This window comes from Pseudopipra pipra, chromosome 5 (assembly GCF_036250125.1).
Source record: "Pseudopipra pipra isolate bDixPip1 chromosome 5, bDixPip1.hap1, whole genome shotgun sequence".
NCBI classification, from domain to species: domain Eukaryota; kingdom Metazoa; phylum Chordata; class Aves; order Passeriformes; family Pipridae; genus Pseudopipra; species Pseudopipra pipra.
Window position 1 is genome coordinate 4101129 of NC_087553.1, and position 17411 is coordinate 4118539.

Here is a 17411-nt window from a genome sequence, read left to right on the forward strand (position 1 = left end):
TGAGGACTTTGTAGGATCTAGTAAAAAACCATGACAAATGAGTAGAAAAAGTACATGAAAATAAGGGTTTTCTGCTAAGCATCGTGAAAAATATTTTATAGGACTAGGAATATAAAATTATGTTGAAATATTTCATTGTCCTTTAATAACAGTAATTTAAAAAAATTTCAGGTGGCCCATATCCGAGCCGAAAGAGATATTTTGGTTGAAGCAGATGGAGCCTGGGTAGTGAAAATGTTTTACAGCTTTCAGGATAAAAGGAATCTTTACCTGATCATGGAGTTCTTACCTGGAGGTGAGCTGTGTGCTGTGGCTTTGGGTGGTACAGGCACTTCTTCCTTAACTTTTGGTTAAATGAAGTTCCAGGCATGTGACCATTCCTGATTTTTAGGGGAAGGGAAAAGGTTATAAAGTAGTGTTAAGTAGACTTGAATTAAATAACTATTCTACTACTTACTGCTAGAGTTATTGACAGTAAAAAGAAATTACAAAAAAGACATTGTGCAATAAGTGTAATGTGTGTTAAAATTGACTATGTTTTTCTGGGCTGTCCAATTAAAATCCCTGTTTAGGATTTTTAACAGCTTCACACCCACTTTACTGAAAAAGTCAGTTGGGTTTGTAGGTCCTTGCAGTAACAGTTTTATAATTAGTAACTGTAAGGCCAGTTCCAAGGTTAAGTTTGGATTCTACTGGGTTTTCTTAGAGTCTGGTGATTGAAATGTTCTGGTTCCTAAGCTGGGTTTTCCTCTCTCTGCTCAGGAGACATGATGACCTTGCTGATGAAGAAAGACACCTTGTCAGAGGAGGAGACACAGTTCTACATCTCTGAAACTGTGCTGGCCATAGATGCCATTCACCAGCTGGGATTTATCCACAGGGATATTAAGCCAGACAACCTTCTGCTGGATGCCAAGGCATGTCCCGTGCACGTTAAACTTCCAAGATCCCAGTCTGTAGGTCACAGTGCTGCTCGGTGGGAGCCAGTAGTGCCACCACCATGATTTAGAAATGGTCACTGTACTTTCCCTGTGTGCTCTAACAAAGCAAAAAGTGATCCACTTGCTTTCCTGGACCTTGAAGTAACTGGAACGTAATCAGTTGAATTCCTACAGTTCTCTGATTTTATTCCCCCTCACAACACTCTCAGACTGACCATAAAGTGAGCCCGCTTAATCATCACAAAATCCTGGAATTGTTGAGTTTGGAAAAGACCTCTAAGACCATCCAGCCCAACCATTATCACAACCTACACAAGGCTGTCAGGTTTGAGAGGTTCTGTCCAGCACTGATGCCTGGCAACCTGATTAAAGCTAAAACAAGGCAAAGGAATTTTGTCCTGGAGCATTTCTCAGTCACAGTGGTATCCAGTTTCAAAACACAACCTGGCAAAGTAGCTGCCCTCAGCTATTGTAAAATTGTAGATATGACCATTTTGGGAGAAAAATAACCTGTTCGAGAGAAAACCCACTCTGCCAGTACATCAAGGTTCAGACTTTATTTGCCTGCTTGTCCTGTGAAAGTGTGTGCAGTTATTAAAACCTTTATTTTCCCAAGCACTGCCTTTCTAAATAATGTTTTCATATTCTCTGATTTTTTTTTCTTTTAGGGTCATGTAAAGCTGTCTGATTTTGGGCTCTGCACAGGTCTAAAGAAAGCTCACAGGACAGAGTTCTACAGGAACCTCACCCACAACCCACCAAGTGACTTCTGTGAGTATAAGCTGCCCCAGTTAAACACTTAAATAGTTTGGAGCTGCAGCTGTACATGGGACATGTGTTTGTGCTGGGATAAGCAAGACTGGGCAGGCTGATTGCATTTCATTGGAAAACTGGAAATGCTTGTTCCCTGGGACAGGAAAGAAATTATGATTTCTATGGTGTTCCCGTATGTTTGCACATTAGATATGAATTCTTAATGTAATGTGTCTATAATTATGGTAATTTAATGTTAGTGAAGTTACAGAAATGATCTTTCAGGAGGGACATGGGATTCATGTGCCAAGGAACTGGAATCAGTGACAATCTCATGAAGCTTTTCAGAAGCTGATCTTGGATCAATCTCTAAAACTTTTAGCAAGTTCTAATTTAGAATTGCTGGTTATATGTCCTACTTACATGAGTTTCATGTGAATTGGACAGTAGTTATTCTAATTTCCCCCTTGTTTCAGTTATAACTGAATATTTGTTTCCAGACTAAAGGATTCTAAAGATATAAAAGTTATTGTTTAAGAATGAAATCTTACCCATCTTTTTTCTCTTAATTCTCATAAACTAATTTCTTATCTAATAACTATTTTTCAAATTAGCATTTCAGAATATGAACTCCAAGAGGAAAGCAGAAACATGGAAGAAGAACAGGCGACAGCTGGTGAGTTCATTAAATAATATTTGGAGTTTTTTGCCCCGAACCCTCAAAACATAAATCATTATGTTTTGGGAGTGTGTTGGCACTGGAGTGTTGGCAGCAGCGTTATAGTGAAGAATGGTCACATAATACAGGGAGCTTTGGCATTAACTGAACCAAAGGAAAGTGTCTGTCTCTGGGATTGCAGTTTCATCCCTGTCCATGATTTTCCCCAAGCAGCAGCTGCAAAAAAATTCAATTTTCACATTTTGTGACTTTTTATTTTGCACACTCCATTTAAAAAATGATCTACTGCACTATTCCCAAAAGGTGTTTTGGGTTGTCTCTTCTTCCCTCATGAGACATGCTGCCTCATAGGGACTCTATTCTACAGCCCTCTTCCTACTTGGAATTAGATCCCTGAAAAAACTGCATCTCCAGGTCAGTAAAGACAGATGTGGCAGAACTGTGGGGGTAGACCAGTCCAACAGAGAGAAGAAAAAGCCAAAATCAACTTGCATCAACATTTTGGAAAAGGAGCCCCATTTTCGGTTTTCCGTTGGCTCAACTCTAAATGTCCCAGGTCTGTTGAATAAAATGCAGAGCTACCTAAAACTCTGGCTAAAATGTCCTTCTCCTATTGCAGTGGGAATATTCCCTGATTTCAGCACGTTTAGGAAGATGATTTCCATTTACTTGCAAGGTTCTCTGTGTTTACTCATATAAAAGAATAATATTGGGATTTTATTTACTGTGAATTTTCATACTTATTCTTGTCCATCCAAATATATGTGAATGCCCAGGAAAAGGTTTTGCAAAGTGTAAAACTGTAATGTTTTCATCTTTTAAAGAGTTTGTTCCTTTTTTTTTTTCCAGGCCTATTCCACTGTTGGAACCCCAGACTATATTGCACCAGAAGTGTTTATGCAGACTGGGTACAACAAGCTGTGTGACTGGTGGTCTTTGGGAGTGATTATGTATGAAATGTTAATAGGTAAGTTAAAGAACTTGAAAATTGTTCAAAGGTAACATTTGTCAATTTGTTCAAAAGAGGAAACTTTGGGGCTTGTGAGATTTGGGAGCCCTGCTGACAAAAGCAGAGGCCCGGGTCACTTTGCTCTCCTGGGAAAAGCTCCTTAGTTTCCTGTTTATTTGTGCAGGGTATCCACCTTTCTGCTCAGAAACCCCACAGGAGACTTACAGGAAAGTCATGAACTGGAAAGAAACGTTGGTATTTCCTCCAGAGGTGCCCATTTCGGACAAAGCCAAGGATTTAATCCTAAGGTCAGTAAGAAAAGCCCCACTTGCTCAGCCGGGGGCATCTTCCATGGGATTCAATTCCCGTTCTGCAGGAAGGAAGTTTCACGTTGGAGGGACAGTTGGTTTCTTCTGTCACCATCCTTGATGGATTTTTTTTTTCCCCCCTTTGCCGTGTGTTTCACATGAAGGAATAAGCTGGAATCATCTTGATTTGGACCATGGTATCAGGAGAAACAGAGCAGACAAGGAAAAAAGAGGGAGAAAAAAGGGATTAACACACAACTTTTCTCTTCCCAGAGGAGACTAAGAAATAACTGCTCACCAGCATTTAATGCACTGAACAGAAATTTTTGGATGCTTTGGATTTGCTCGCTTTTTCTGAAATTCCAGTTTTTAATCCATTTTAATCAGTTTGCACGGAAGTTTTTGTGAGGGGTTTAGTTACAAGGTCAGGCAGAAATGCTCCCTTGTCCTCAGAGGTTTTGAGAGGAGGGGAGGTGGGTGGGTATTGGCTTTGGTATTTTTTCCTCCTTTTTTTTTTTCTTTTCAAAATTAATATTAGAAACTTCCACAGTTTTGTTGCAGGCAGAAAGGGGAATGTACTTCACAAAATTAGAATTTATTATTATTTATTATTCAAGCAATGCTGCAGTAGCACACAAAAACATAACTAATAAAACAGTGATCCTGAATCCAGTTGCAGTGATACCAACAGCTCAAATCATTTAATTATTGCTAATCCTCATTGTGTAAAACAGTTTTATTGCATTTTCAGTATCTATTTCTCCAGTATTCTGCTCAACCTTCCTGCATGTTGTCAGCATCCTGAGTTCCTTGCTGGGGAATTCTTCCTCCTCAATCCTGGCTGTGCTTGGGGAGTTTTTAATTATTTCAGTATATTTGTTAGTGTGTCTTGCTCATGAATTTACTCATACAATGACTACTGGCATTTATTAGTTTGTCTCCATACATGGAAAGATTTAAATTAGGGTCAAACATCTTTAGTTGGAGATAATCTACTAAAATGAGGTCAAAACACCCTGCCTATGCTGCCAAGTGTTTCCCATTTCCAAGAGGTCTCCAGAGGACTCCACACTGGGCAAGACCAAACTTTTTTGTTTGTGGGTGTCATATCATGTTACAAAGCTCCCTTTTTGTGTGAGCTCCCTCACTGTGACACCTTTTGCCACCCTCAAAGAGTCTGCAAGGGCAGCATAAAAAAAAATGTAGCACATACAAAGGACAGCTGGGATTTAAGGAACTCCTGGGTGAGCATTGGAATTCTCACCCTCTCCTGGATGAGATGCTTCAGAGGCTACTCCAGCCTCTGAGTAAGGAATTTAAGCCTCCATTCCAAACTAATGTTACAGGACTGGAACATGCAGCAACTTTTCACAGACCTCTAAGACGGGGATGCAAAAGTTCAGAAAAGGTGGAAATTGTTGGCATTGTAACTTTTCTTTTGTGACTCACAATATTCTGCTTCTATTTTTCATCTCTCCTGGTTGCAACCTCCTGAAATTCTTGCTACAGGATACTGTTGCTTCTGGTTGCATTTATTGTAACATTCCCTTTATTTTATTTCCCCTTTTTCAGGTTTTGTACTGACTCGGAAAACAGAATTGGTAGCAACGGAGTAGAGGAAATAAAAAGTCATCCCTTTTTTGAAGGAGTAGACTGGGGACATATCAGGTAATATATACACACACATTTTGGAGAGAGAATAAAAGCCATGAAAGCAAGAATTTCATGTACTATGATGTCAAGGATGATTATTTCCAATTTATCTTTGATTTTGAAAGGCAGCTGCAGGCAGTAGGTGGGTATTCAGGCCTTGCTGACACTCATGGATCTGATCGGAGTTTAACTGCCTTGAGATGCCTCAGGTTGCTCTGGATTTAATTGTAACTGTAATAATCACAACTGTCTGAGTTCCCAGCTGGAAATGCTTACCTTTCCCACAGGGCCGTGTCCCAGTGGGAAGGCTTTCGTGGGACATATCCCGTGGGCAGTTTCCAAAACACCTTAAAACTCTTTCCAGGGCTCCCTAAACTGTGGAGCTGCTGAAGCAGGAATGTGTCAGAGCCAACCTGTTTGGGATGGGAGATGCTGGTGACAGTGGCAAGAGCAGAAGCTGCAGTGGGAAGGTGCTTGGATGAGCACTGGGATTGGAAAGCAGCACATCTGATGGCTCCAAATGCAAGCGAAATCCTGCTGGGCTGGGTAGGCTGGGCCTGTGATGGCAGTGATACCTGGGAACCAGATAAGCCTGGAATGCTCTTCCAGTTAATGGGAAAATGATGTTTTCCCCAAGCCTGCCAGAAAGATCCCAGTGCTAGATAGGGAATGAGTGAATGCCAGAAACAGATGAGTCAGACACACCTTGATGGACACAGGGGAACTTTTGTGCTCTGAATTAAAGGGGTGTTGTACTGTAAAAACCTGAGTTAAACAAAACTGTAACTTGGTGTCTTTTCCTGCTATTCACTATGCTGGCATTTATTTCTGCTTGCAGGGAAAGACCAGCTGCAATCCCGATAGAAATCAAAAGTATTGATGATACTTCCAATTTTGATGAATTCCCTGAGTCTGATATTTTACAGCCAGGTGAGACTGTCACTGAAAATTCCACGTTTCCATCTCTAACAAGCCAGAAGTACTCCACAGGAGCTTTGCTTGTTGTTTATAATCATTTTTCTGATACCCTCATACTCAGACTCCACCTAGAGACTTCCTTTGAAATATAAGTGTAAACCTGGGATCCCTTAGAGTTTCTTCTTCCTTAGGACTTTGGAGTAGAAAATAAAAGAAACCCAGAAAATTTAAGAGTTCAATCAATTAGTAAAAATAGTTTGCACAGACAGTGAGCACAGAAAGCAGTACAGTTTCCTGTCATGCAGATTCTGGTAAAACATTATGCATAAGAATTATACAAAATCTGGGTTTGTGGTTTTCTTTTTCCGAAATGGCTTTTATGTAATGGCAAGGAAATTTGTCCTTTGATGACTTTGCATTAAAATCTCCTTTTAATGCAAAACAACCTATCTCTAGTGCCTCAGTAAAGCTGTTTAAGTCCACATTTGAGTAATGCCAAGAGCATTTGTGTTGTTTTGGCACTTCAGACCCACTGGCAGTGATATTGTACTTGTAGATCCCTAAATACAAACTTTGATATTGGTATGTTTGGCATTTTAAGTTGGAAATATTGTTACAAGGGTATAAAAGCAGAAGCCAGAGAGGTAAATGTAGAACCCCAGTGACTGTCAGCATGCAGGATGGCAGCCTGCACATAAATGAGGCTGTGCAAGCCTTGCTGAAGCTTTAAGCAGAGAAGTCTTTGGAGAGTTAATATTCTCTTGGAAGAACTTGGATATGTCTTGTTTGTGGTGTGTAAATGTGTTTGTTGTGCTTAAAGCATCATAAATGTTAAGGGTTTTGTAATCCTGTCTCCTGTGGGTGTGTGAGAGGTTTCTCTCAAGGTCTGGGAGCCTGGTGCAGTGTGTAACCATAATAAAAAAAATTCCCAAACAAACAAAAAAAACCCCTTTTCAACTTCAGAATTATATTCGGAAGCTGAAAACTAAGAATATTCAGAAAACTCAGCTCTTCTCAGACCATTGACAAAAGGCAACTGACCTGATTAAACACAGGATTTCTTCCAGGAATTTCTGCTGGGAGGGAAGTAAGAGTTCAAGGCTGTTTATATCTGTGAAAAGTCCTCTCAGGGGCAGCACTGGTTTTAACTGTTTGGGTTTTTTCCCACATGTTTGCTTTTTGTCTCTGAATTCCAGTGCCAAACACAACGGAGCCTGACTACAAATCTAAAGACTGGGTTTTCCTCAATTACACCTACAAGAGGTTTGAAGGGCTTACTCAGCGTGGCTCCATCCCTTCCTACATGAAAGCTGGGAAGTTGTGAGGCAGGACATGAACCCCCAGAAGGAATTGAAACCACAAACCTCAGGTAGTGCATCACCAGACCTGCTTGGCGTTCGTTATCAACACATTGACTCTGGTGCGCATCAACTTCACGTGGAAATTCTACAGGATTAGGATTTCTGAGACTACTACAGGAATTGGTTGGCAGTGCCAGCTGGCTTGGTTTTCATTTTGTTTTGTTTTCTTTTTTCTTTTTTTTTTTTAATATTTGAATATTTTTGTTAACTTTATTATACAAAGGTACTGGAATAAAAGGAACGTGCATCCCTTTTCCTGCACTGCCTATGTGTGGATAACGGTTAATGCTGCCTCTCTGTACTGTGGCTTTGTTTGTACTGTAAACCATCTAATCCACCCAGGAGGGAAAACATATCATTTGGTGCAGCGTTGTTGTTGGCCTGCTCACCTGCTGGGGTTTAGATATGCAGTATGAAAAAAAATAAAATTGCCCACATTTGCCAACTTCTCTGAGCAGCTGCTCGAGAGTTTTCCATTTGTGGTCTGCAGATACCCCATGGAATTATTTTAAATAGCAGTGTCCTGCTTCTGCTCTCATTTTCCCCCCAGTCTAGGACTTTATCAGCCCATCATCCCTTCCTTTTCCCACTGTGTGTGGCAGTGGGATCTGTGGTCTGTGTAGGGGCATTTCTGATTTCAGTAGTGGTATTTCTGATGGGTATTGCTGCTCAAGGTGGTGATGCCTGCTGGCAGCTCCAGGAGAATAGAGGAATCTGAATAGAAATGAGCAAGATGTTGTTTAACAGAAGGGAAACATTCTGATATACAAAGTTTTGAAGGGATGGTGGAGTTTCTAGGACTGCATTCCTGCCTCTGCTGCTCATAATTCAAGCAGCCTTTTCTCTCTGTGCAAAATGTACTCTAGAAAAGTGATCAAATTGGGGCTTTCTCTTTTTTTTTTCTCCCTAAGAAGTTCCAGGCAGAAGGAATCCTTTTCTTTCCAGAATGCCCTGGAGCAGCCTCTGCCCAACTAGGGGAAGTGGAGTGTCCCAGGAGGCTCAGACTCTCCAGTGGGCTCTGTCTCCTTGTAGTGTCTCCCTCTAATGTGGCCATGAGATGAACACCAGTGAAAGGCACCCTAAAACCTCTGCAGCCCCCTCAGATTGAAGCACAGGATGTTTGGGCATCCAGTAGGAAAGACTCCATTAGTCTGGCTTTTGCAGCAATATGAAAGTGACTGTTGGAATGCCATTAGAGAAATATTTATTGCTGTATCAGCTGTTCTGAAGGACTTGTATGCTTTGAAAACACACTGAAGGGTTTCATCTGCTGCCTAAGAGACCATTTACCAGCAAGATTTCTGTGCATCAGTGCCTTTCTGATGTGCAGGTAGCCTTTCCTGATCCAGCTGGGTTCCCTGATCCAGCTGCTGGGTTCCTCCAGGGCTTCAGTGATGCCTTTCCTTCAGTGTTTTGTCTCCCTTCAAGCATCTCATATCTGTTCTTTATACAAAAAAGCTGCAGTCTCCAGCTCATCCACGAGGAGCAGCCAGTGCCTCAGGGCCCAGAGTTTACACAGAGTTATATCAGAACATACCTAAGCTAAACTTTTGCCTCAGTGCTGGACTTAGGTGGGAACAGCTCATGGATCTCCCAGGTTTTCTCCCCAGACCTTGTGCTAATTAATGCCCGTTTACTGCTGTTGGGACAAGGTCCCTCAGAAATTCTCCAGTGTGCTGAAGCTCAACCTGTGGCCAACCAAAGACTGTCCAAAAACAATGACTCTCTTAAATCCACCCTCCAGACTTCATCCTGCCAGTGCCCCAACAGCTCCTGAGGCTTCTCGGGAAAGGAAATGCCTTTTCAAAGGCCTTCAGTTCAAGGCAGAGGAGCTCAGGCAGAAAACACCCAAGATGAAACTTGGCCCCAAAAGGACACTGCTATTCAAAACAATTTTTCTTGGGTTTCATTTCCAGGCTCATTCCTGGGGCACTGTGTGCACTGGAATTGGAATTCCTGCAAGCACCACCTTCCAAAAGCCCACACTGACCCTTTTAACATGACCTAAAAACAAGTCTTTGCTTGGACTTGCTAAGACAAGTTTCATGGAAACTGCAAATGCTCAGTGATACTGGTGATCTATTTTTTTTTCCTGTGGGGTTTGGGGAAGGGCAGATAAATACACACTTAATTTAAAGCTATCTATTAAACAACTATGTCTGTACATACTCACTGGTTTACAAACTCGGGCAAAAGCTCAACCCTTCTATTTGTAACACTCAAGGTAATACTACTCATTTAAAACTGCAGATGATTAATCATATCAGTGCTCACATAGGAGTTATATCCATAGGGAAACAGCCTGCAGCCTATCTAGCATAAACTCCTGTATTGTGGTAGTTGATTTTTTTAATTAATTTTTTTTAAAACATAGCATTATTTTAATCAGTAAGTCAAGTTAAACAATATTAACTGCTGCTTTTAGGATGATAGGGGTTTGGTTTTTTTAAAGGTGAAACTGTGACACTATAATGGATTAAAGAGAACAGCAGGTTATTGTATACTGGCTTTCAAAAAAAGTGGAAGTACAACATATCCTTTGTTATTTTTGTCTGATTCCTTTGGATGGTTGTGTGTTTTCCTTTGGTGAAGTTTGTCACTGTGCCATTTATTTTTCTTATTCTTGGAGTACCAAAGATCCTGAAATGGCTTGATGATTGCAACCATGTGAAAATTTATTTTCTGGGAGTCTGTTTTTGTTAAAACGTGGAATTGTTGTATGCAAATCGTTAGCAGAGCTTTGCTGGGAAGTTTAACCTATTCCAGCAGGGAAAACTTGAGTGCATCGATGGAGGTGAAGAGCCTGGATCTGAATTCCCTGGAACTGGGGAGGAAGCTTGGATTGGGAGCTGCAACTGCGCTTTTGCACTTCGTGCCATCTCCAACCAGCGGGAGTGAGTGGCCTTAGGTACAGGACATCAGCAAGGCTTGTTTGGAGTGCAGAAGGAGTTTACAAAAGGAAAACTTGCCAGCATTCAGAAATCCAGTGTTGCACTGTTGAATTTGCCTTGCTGGACAGTTACATAAGTGTTCTTTTTATAGGTCAGTTGTTAAACACCTGAGCCGTTGGATTCAGTATGGAAGACAGCCCTGGAGGGGGGAAGTTCCCCAGAGGGCAGGGATGTGGCGTCTCCTTCCCAAGAGGGGACAATCCCTCTGTGCCACAGCCAGCAGAGAATGCTGCAGTTTAGCCAGTGAATGCTTAGGAAGTGCTCTCACTTGCTCAGTCCCACAGGCATTGTAACACACTGTACCTTGTCCTTCCAGCACGGGATCTCACAGCAGCTCGTCCTCGGAGTCGAAACGGCAACTGCTCTATTTTTCCTAGACTGTTTCATTAGTTGTGGTTGGGAAAGTTACATAGAAGCATTATAAAAATTTATATGAGGCTTTTTACAGCATTTGAAAATAAAAGTAGCATTCTTTTTGTAAAGTTGTGGTTTGGGTTTTTTTTCCACACTGGTGCACCAGATTTCTCTTCCAGAATGGGAGACACCTAAGGAATTGAGACACTGTTTACTCAGGAAATGATTTTTAACAGAATCTTACAAATTCTATTTTAATGGGATTACCTTTTTCTTCCCTTAACTATATCTCAGAGCTACATCTCATGAGAAAACACAAGCTTAGTTCTTTATCTCCTTGCATCACTCAATTCAGTATTCCTCCAAAAAAAAGCACTTTAATGGCAAATACAAAGGCAGTGCCTTCAGCTCATACAAATTTCTTTAAAATCACATTTTAGTTTAGCGCTTATAAAACATACTGCAAATATCTGTGCATTTTTAATCGCTTTACTCTTCTACAAAGTGTGCCTTGTACCTAAGCAAAACAATTACGCTTTGGACAATAAAAGAGCTTTTTTTGACAATCATCCAATGGAAAGAGAGGGGAGGAATATCCAAAACAATCCATCTTGGGAATGAGGACAATAGTGGTTCCCAGCTCTGGATATATTGGAAGTTAAGGAAGTGCTTAATGTATTTGTAAATGTAAAGGGTTGTCAGGCATTGGAATGGGCTGTCCCCATCCCTGGAGGTGTTTAAGGAAAGATGGGAAGTGGCACTCAGTGCCATGGTCTAGTTGGTAAGATGGTGATCAGTCAGAAGTTGGACTCGATCTTGGAGGCCTTTTCCAACCTAAAGGATTCCATTTCTCTAAGGCTAAGTGATTTATCACATGTGTAGATTTTAAATATCACAGATGTTCTGAGATGCCTGTCCCACAGCTGAAAGCAGTACCCTGTGAGCCATGCTGGGTTCAGCTGCTCCAGGCTCTTCAGCACAGAATTCCAGGCTGCCTAAGAAATGTCACCATCCAAAGAGCATCAGATGCACTAATACTGGGGCAGCTGGAGAGCAGGTAGGTGTGTATTACACAATGGACTTCCTGTCAGTAGTAATGTTACCAGTGCAGTGGGTGTGACAGGAGATGGATCTTTCCGATGCAGAGAGAGCTCATCTCACCTCCTCCTCTTCTTCTTCCTCCTCTTCCTCCTCCCACCACCCTCCTCAGGTTATTTGGTAGTGTCAAGGTCCCTATTCTGGGGGGAAATGGGATATGCAGGCCTGGACCTTCTGGTGTTGAGGAGGGAAATTAAGGCAGGTTTCTCATTTCCCAGTGGAGCCAGAGCTCCCCTTGGAACAGTTTGAACTGACCCTCGGTGCCACATCCTGTTTCTGTACCAGCTGCTTTAATGTTTCTAGCGAGCCACCATCTGCTACGGCTTCTCCCTCCTCCAGGAATACCAGGAATACGTGCTCTCCCTACGTGCTGCCCCCAGGCAGTTCACTGCCATTGGTAGCAGCTCCTTCCCCTGCAGGTGTCTCTGCCCACCCTCCCTGCTCCAAAGACAACATCTTTGCCCTTGTCTCTACAATTCCTGCCCTGGAAACTAAAGGATGAGCAGGCGGCTTGGCAGCAGAGCGAGGCTGTGACCTTGGAGCTGTTGTGTAAAAGTGTCACTACAGCCCCTGCTCCACACTTTACAGGAGAGACTCCAGGTACAGAGAGCAAGTGTTACAGACACCCTGAGCCGAGGTAACACCTTGCTGCCTCCCAGGGATGGGGGCATGATTTGCCCCTCAGGATGGGCTGGAATACGGAGGTGATGGAGCTCCAACATGAGGCAGGTGCCAAGATATTTCCCCCAGCCATGGCTGTGCACATGTGGACTCCACAAAATAGACTGGAAATGGAAGCCCTGAGTTACAATTTATTAATATAAATGCCAAGAGCAGCCCTGGGGAGAAGGACTTGGGGATGCTGGTGGGTGAGAGGCTGCACATGGCCCAGCCCAGAACCCCCCCGTGTCCTGGGCTGCACCCAAAGCAGCGTGGGCAGCAGGGGAGGGGGGGATTCTGTCCCTCTGCCCCTCTCTGGGGAGACCCACCTGCAGTGCTGTCTTCACCTCTGGCGGCCCAGCACAAGAAGGACATGGAGTTGTTGGAGCGAGTCCAGAGGAGGGACACCAAGATGATCAGAGGGATGGAGCAGCTCTGCTGTGAGCAAAGGCTGGGAGAGTTGGGATTGTCCAGCCTGGAGAAGAGAAGGCTTTGGGGTGACCTAAATGTGGCCTTCCAGGACATGAAGAGAGAGACTATTTCCAAGGGTCTGGAGTGACTGGACAAAGGGGAATGGCTTCAAACTGACAGAAAGCAGGTTTAGATTGGATATTGGGAAGAAATTCTTCCCTGGGAGGGTGGGGAGGCCCTGGCACAGGTTGCCCAGAGAAGCTGTGGCTGCCCCATCCCTGGAAGTGTCCAAGGCCAGGTTGGATGGGGCTCTGAGCAACCTGGGCCAGTGGACGGTGTCCCTGCCCGTGGAAGGGGTTGGAACGAGATGATCTTTAAAGTTCCTTCCAACCCAAACCATTCTATCATTTGAACACACCAGTGATCCCTCCAGTGTTCAGACTTCCTCAAAAACTGCAACAGCTCTGCCAGTTTTGGGCTCTTGATTTCCCTGTTCTACTTCTGACTTCAATATATCTATTTAGTGAACAATCAGATAAGAACCTCAGTGACTTTTTGATCATGAGGGGGTGAAATCACACTCATGTCAAGATTTTCAATCCAGCAACTGCCTTTGAGGTCTCATCCAACTCCCACTGACGTCAGCAGAAGATCCCTATCTAAAGGCCAAAGAAACCAGGAACAAGGATGGTCTCCAAAGGGAGCTGGTTGCTGATGCCATGCCTTGGTGTTCTTTACCAATGAGACAAAAAGATTTCACTATCTCTACAACTCTGTGGGTTGAAAAGCAGGATGTGAAGAGGAGGTCTTTTGGCTTCAAACACCATGTGAGAAACTTGCATGGTACTTTTGCAGTTAAAGAGGAAAATGCTACCTATTTTTTTTATAAACAAAAGGAAACTAAAGCCTCAAGGAAGCTTTGCGAAGTGTACAACTTATTTAAATGCCTTTTTCTCAAAGGACACCGGGTGGGATCTCCCTGATCCTGACTTGGGGGCTGCCCCTTGTGCACCATGGGCACATTTGAATTGCTTTTCATTCCAACAGGCCTCCTAAACAGCTTTATTTATCCTTGGGAAGATATTTGTAACAGCAGTCCTGGTTTTCAGAGACATTAGGCTCTCATTAGGTATTCAGAAAACACCAGTTTCTGCCAGGAATGAAAAGGCTATTTAAAAACTGAAGTGTGTTTTTTGTTTGTTTTTTTTTTAAATCAGAAATGGCACCATCAAATTGAGAGACTTTTGGGCAAGAGATTTACAAGCAAGGGAATTACTTTGTGGGCACAGACCTCACCAGCCAGGACTTCAAAATAAAGCAGGCAGTTTGGAAAATGTTAATCTTTCTTTTCTAACTTGGTTAGAAAACCCCAAAGTCATTATCCTAGTGACTCCAATACTGAGATCAGAAAGGGAGAGCAAGTAGAATTTGGATGCTCTTCTCCAGTTAAACTTGTTTCATCATGCAAGGAATTTGTTCATGATTCCCAGATCTCTATATCACTATCCCAGTTCAATTGGATTCACTGAATAACATAATCCATGCAACTCCACTTCCTGGATTGTGCCAGCACAGTTCATTGCTGACAAAGCCTGATTTTTTGGTGATGTTTTTTAATTCTTTGAAGGGCTTCTGTGCTAATTATTGAGCAGAAATAACTTTAAAGGGCTTATTTTTGTTAGTGGCTGATGACAGTATGATTATGCTATTTTTATAATTTTTGAAGCAAAAGGCACTCTGATTTTGGGAGGAATTTTTGCTTTAAAATGCCAGCAGGTTTTACTAATACACAGACACAGAATTTATAGCAAAGTCAGAAAATTGCTTGTGGTGCCCTTAAAATTAATCCAGAGGCCTTCAAGCAGAATAAAATGCAAACAACGGCCTAAAATAGATTTTAAAAAAATATTATTTCTGATAACTAGCTAACCTGTTCACCTGTACTCCATAAAACCACACTGGATTCAGGACACAGGGATTACTTCGAGCCTCATGTCTGAGGGGAAACCATAAACACTTGTGTTCTGGGAGAGGAGGTTATGAAAAATGTGTTTGTCTTTCCAGTGCTGAGTCACTTCACTGCTATTAAGTTTCAGGAGAAAAAAGTTGGCTGGCTCACCTTGGGCCATCACCTAAGGATGTTTGTGTGTGAAGTAACACAAGTGTCCCTAATAATGGAGAGGGACTCCCAGTGTTCCCTCAGAGGAGGAGAGTCACTCCTGGATTCTGAGATGGGTGCTCATGGAGAGAGCTTGGCCCCAGAAAACATATAAAAATTAACATCCCCTTCAGGATGGCATCCTGCCTGGATGCTCCTGGGAAACAGCTAAGACATGAATGTGACAGAAAAGCAAAAAGGAGGAACAGCATAGCCACCTTTAACTGCTCACTCCCAGGCCATTACTTAACTGCCCTGAGGTCTGATTGTTATTTTTACCCCTTTAGCAAGTCGTTGTATAAGTTGTTTGGAAAAAAAGAGGCTGTCCCTTGCTTACATAAAACATTCTGTTCCCTATTTTATAGCTGAAAGCTACTCAGGAGAAAGTGCTCACCTTAAAATGGGGCAAAAATATCAAGTGTGGCCTACTCAAAATCAGTGCCTTACATAAACTGGGCTCCTGCTCTGCCAAGACTCAAGGCAAACTCTGTGCTATAAACACCAGTTACTGTCAGATGAAATGCTCAGTGAACAGGCCAATCAGCACCTGTGAATAAGAAACAAACTTAATAAATGATGTCTAAACTTTGTGTTAATGATTTGGCAGCACTTGATGGTTATAGGAATTATGTAAGTGCCAGGTGACATCCCATTAATTTCTGTGTTGAGCTGCAAGTTCTTCTATTGTGGCACTAAAAATTACTAAATGAAATGTGACTGAGGGACAGTAACTCTGTTTCTAGTGAGTCAGTTAAAAAAAAAAACATTTTAAATGTCCTCATTAATATTCCCATATGGAGAGAGTTTGTATTTAAGAGCTGTTAGGCTATTAAGCTTGTTAAAACAGTTTTAGGGAACTATTTAAATGTTTAACTCATTGAACTTTATAACATCTTCAACTTTCTGTGGTTGCTGAGTCTCTGAAAGATTTTTGGGCTCACTTCTGAAATCTCCCTAACATCTGGGTGTCTACAAACCTGGCGGAGGGACATCCTATCTTCAAAACTGGGGCAAAAGAGTATTTTAGCAGGACAAAACATGACATTTAAGCTTCCTGGGAACAAAGTCTTAGAAATTTTTTCAGTATCAGTTGTAGTATAGGAATAAAAGCAAATGAGCAATAATGTCAGTGATTTTCTCAAAGATGGCAACAGTTTCTAACTCCTGTTTTTTTAACTCTTCCTGCTGTTTTTTATTTCATTTAGAAGGGGTAATGGCTTCTGTGCAACACTAATTCTGCAGGACCAACTGACCCCACATGATGGAGTACATACATCACTGCAATAGCAACTGGGATTACACAGTACACAAAATCCTGGGATGAAAAGTTGGATTTCCAAGGGAAAAAAGTGTCTTATGAAAAAGTGTGCATGTCTTCAGCAGCATCCCCAGCTGGGACCTAAGGTTCCCTGGCCTATTCCTGGAATATTCTGTCACATCCTAACCCTTGGGCTTAGCCACAGGCAAGATGCTGAGCTGCTGCTCCCACGCAGACAGGGAGCTCCAATGTCAGATGTGAAATGTGTTGGGAGCTTCTAGTTATAAAAGATGGCACAAATGTGGTCCAGGAATCCTCCTCAAGATTATAGTTTAGAGTTTAGACAAGTAAATGCTGCCTAAATCTCTGAAAGCTACGAAGGAAACACATCCTTTGTTTCAGGTTTTTTCCCCAGCTCTAACTCAGGCAAGTTCCTCATTTTCCACCATAAATAAATAAATTCATAGGTGTTCAAATGGATTTGGCTCCCAGAATTTTATGAGGATTTACTTTCCTCTCATCCTTTTTCTTGTTACTTGGGAGAAGAGGATGACCTCCACCTTGCTGCAACCTCTTTTCAGGTAGCTGAGGGGAGTGTTTTGGCAGACACAGATGTTTATACATAATTAAAATAAAGACAATACTGAATTGCTGTTTTAGATTGAATGATGGAAGCAGAAAAGCAAAGATTTAATGAGACTTCTATTTCAAGCTATTGGTTTTCCCAAGACAAAACATTAACTTTCCTACACAGAGAAAAGAGACATAGAAACAGCTTGTTTGCATATAGGAAGGTTTTGTTCAGGTATAACAAGCAAGAATCTTTAGCAGGACTTGAACATTTCCTTGATATTGAGGGGGGAAATAAAGCTTTTTTTGTTAAGACAGTCAACAGTAAACAGTCTCTTGTAATTTTATAAATAACCACAACCACCTGTAGTAATATTGCCAGTGGTGAG

At 42.0% G+C, this 17411-nt stretch overlaps 1 protein-coding gene across 2 annotated transcripts in view; it reads left to right on the plus strand.

The window, feature by feature from the left end:
• STK38L (serine/threonine kinase 38 like) overlaps positions 1–10995 on the plus strand; it is a 37794-nt gene extending 26799 nt beyond the window's left edge. The window contains exons 6-14 of one of the 2 annotated variants that reach the window (XM_064654184.1): positions 172–295; positions 763–917; positions 1610–1712; positions 2309–2370; positions 3223–3340; positions 3507–3630; positions 5203–5298; positions 6122–6213; positions 7398–7816. In XM_064654184.1, the coding sequence (XP_064510254.1) occupies positions 172–295; positions 763–917; positions 1610–1712; positions 2309–2370; positions 3223–3340; positions 3507–3630; positions 5203–5298; positions 6122–6213; positions 7398–7525 (1002 nt within the window). In that variant the 3' untranslated portion in view covers positions 7526–7816. Of the gene's footprint in view, positions 1–171; positions 296–762; positions 918–1609; positions 1713–2308; positions 2371–3222; positions 3341–3506; positions 3631–5202; positions 5299–6121; positions 6214–7397 lie in introns of both variants that reach the window. The other variant, XM_064654185.1, reaches the window with a different exon arrangement.
• Positions 10996–17411: the final 6416 nt, after the last annotated feature.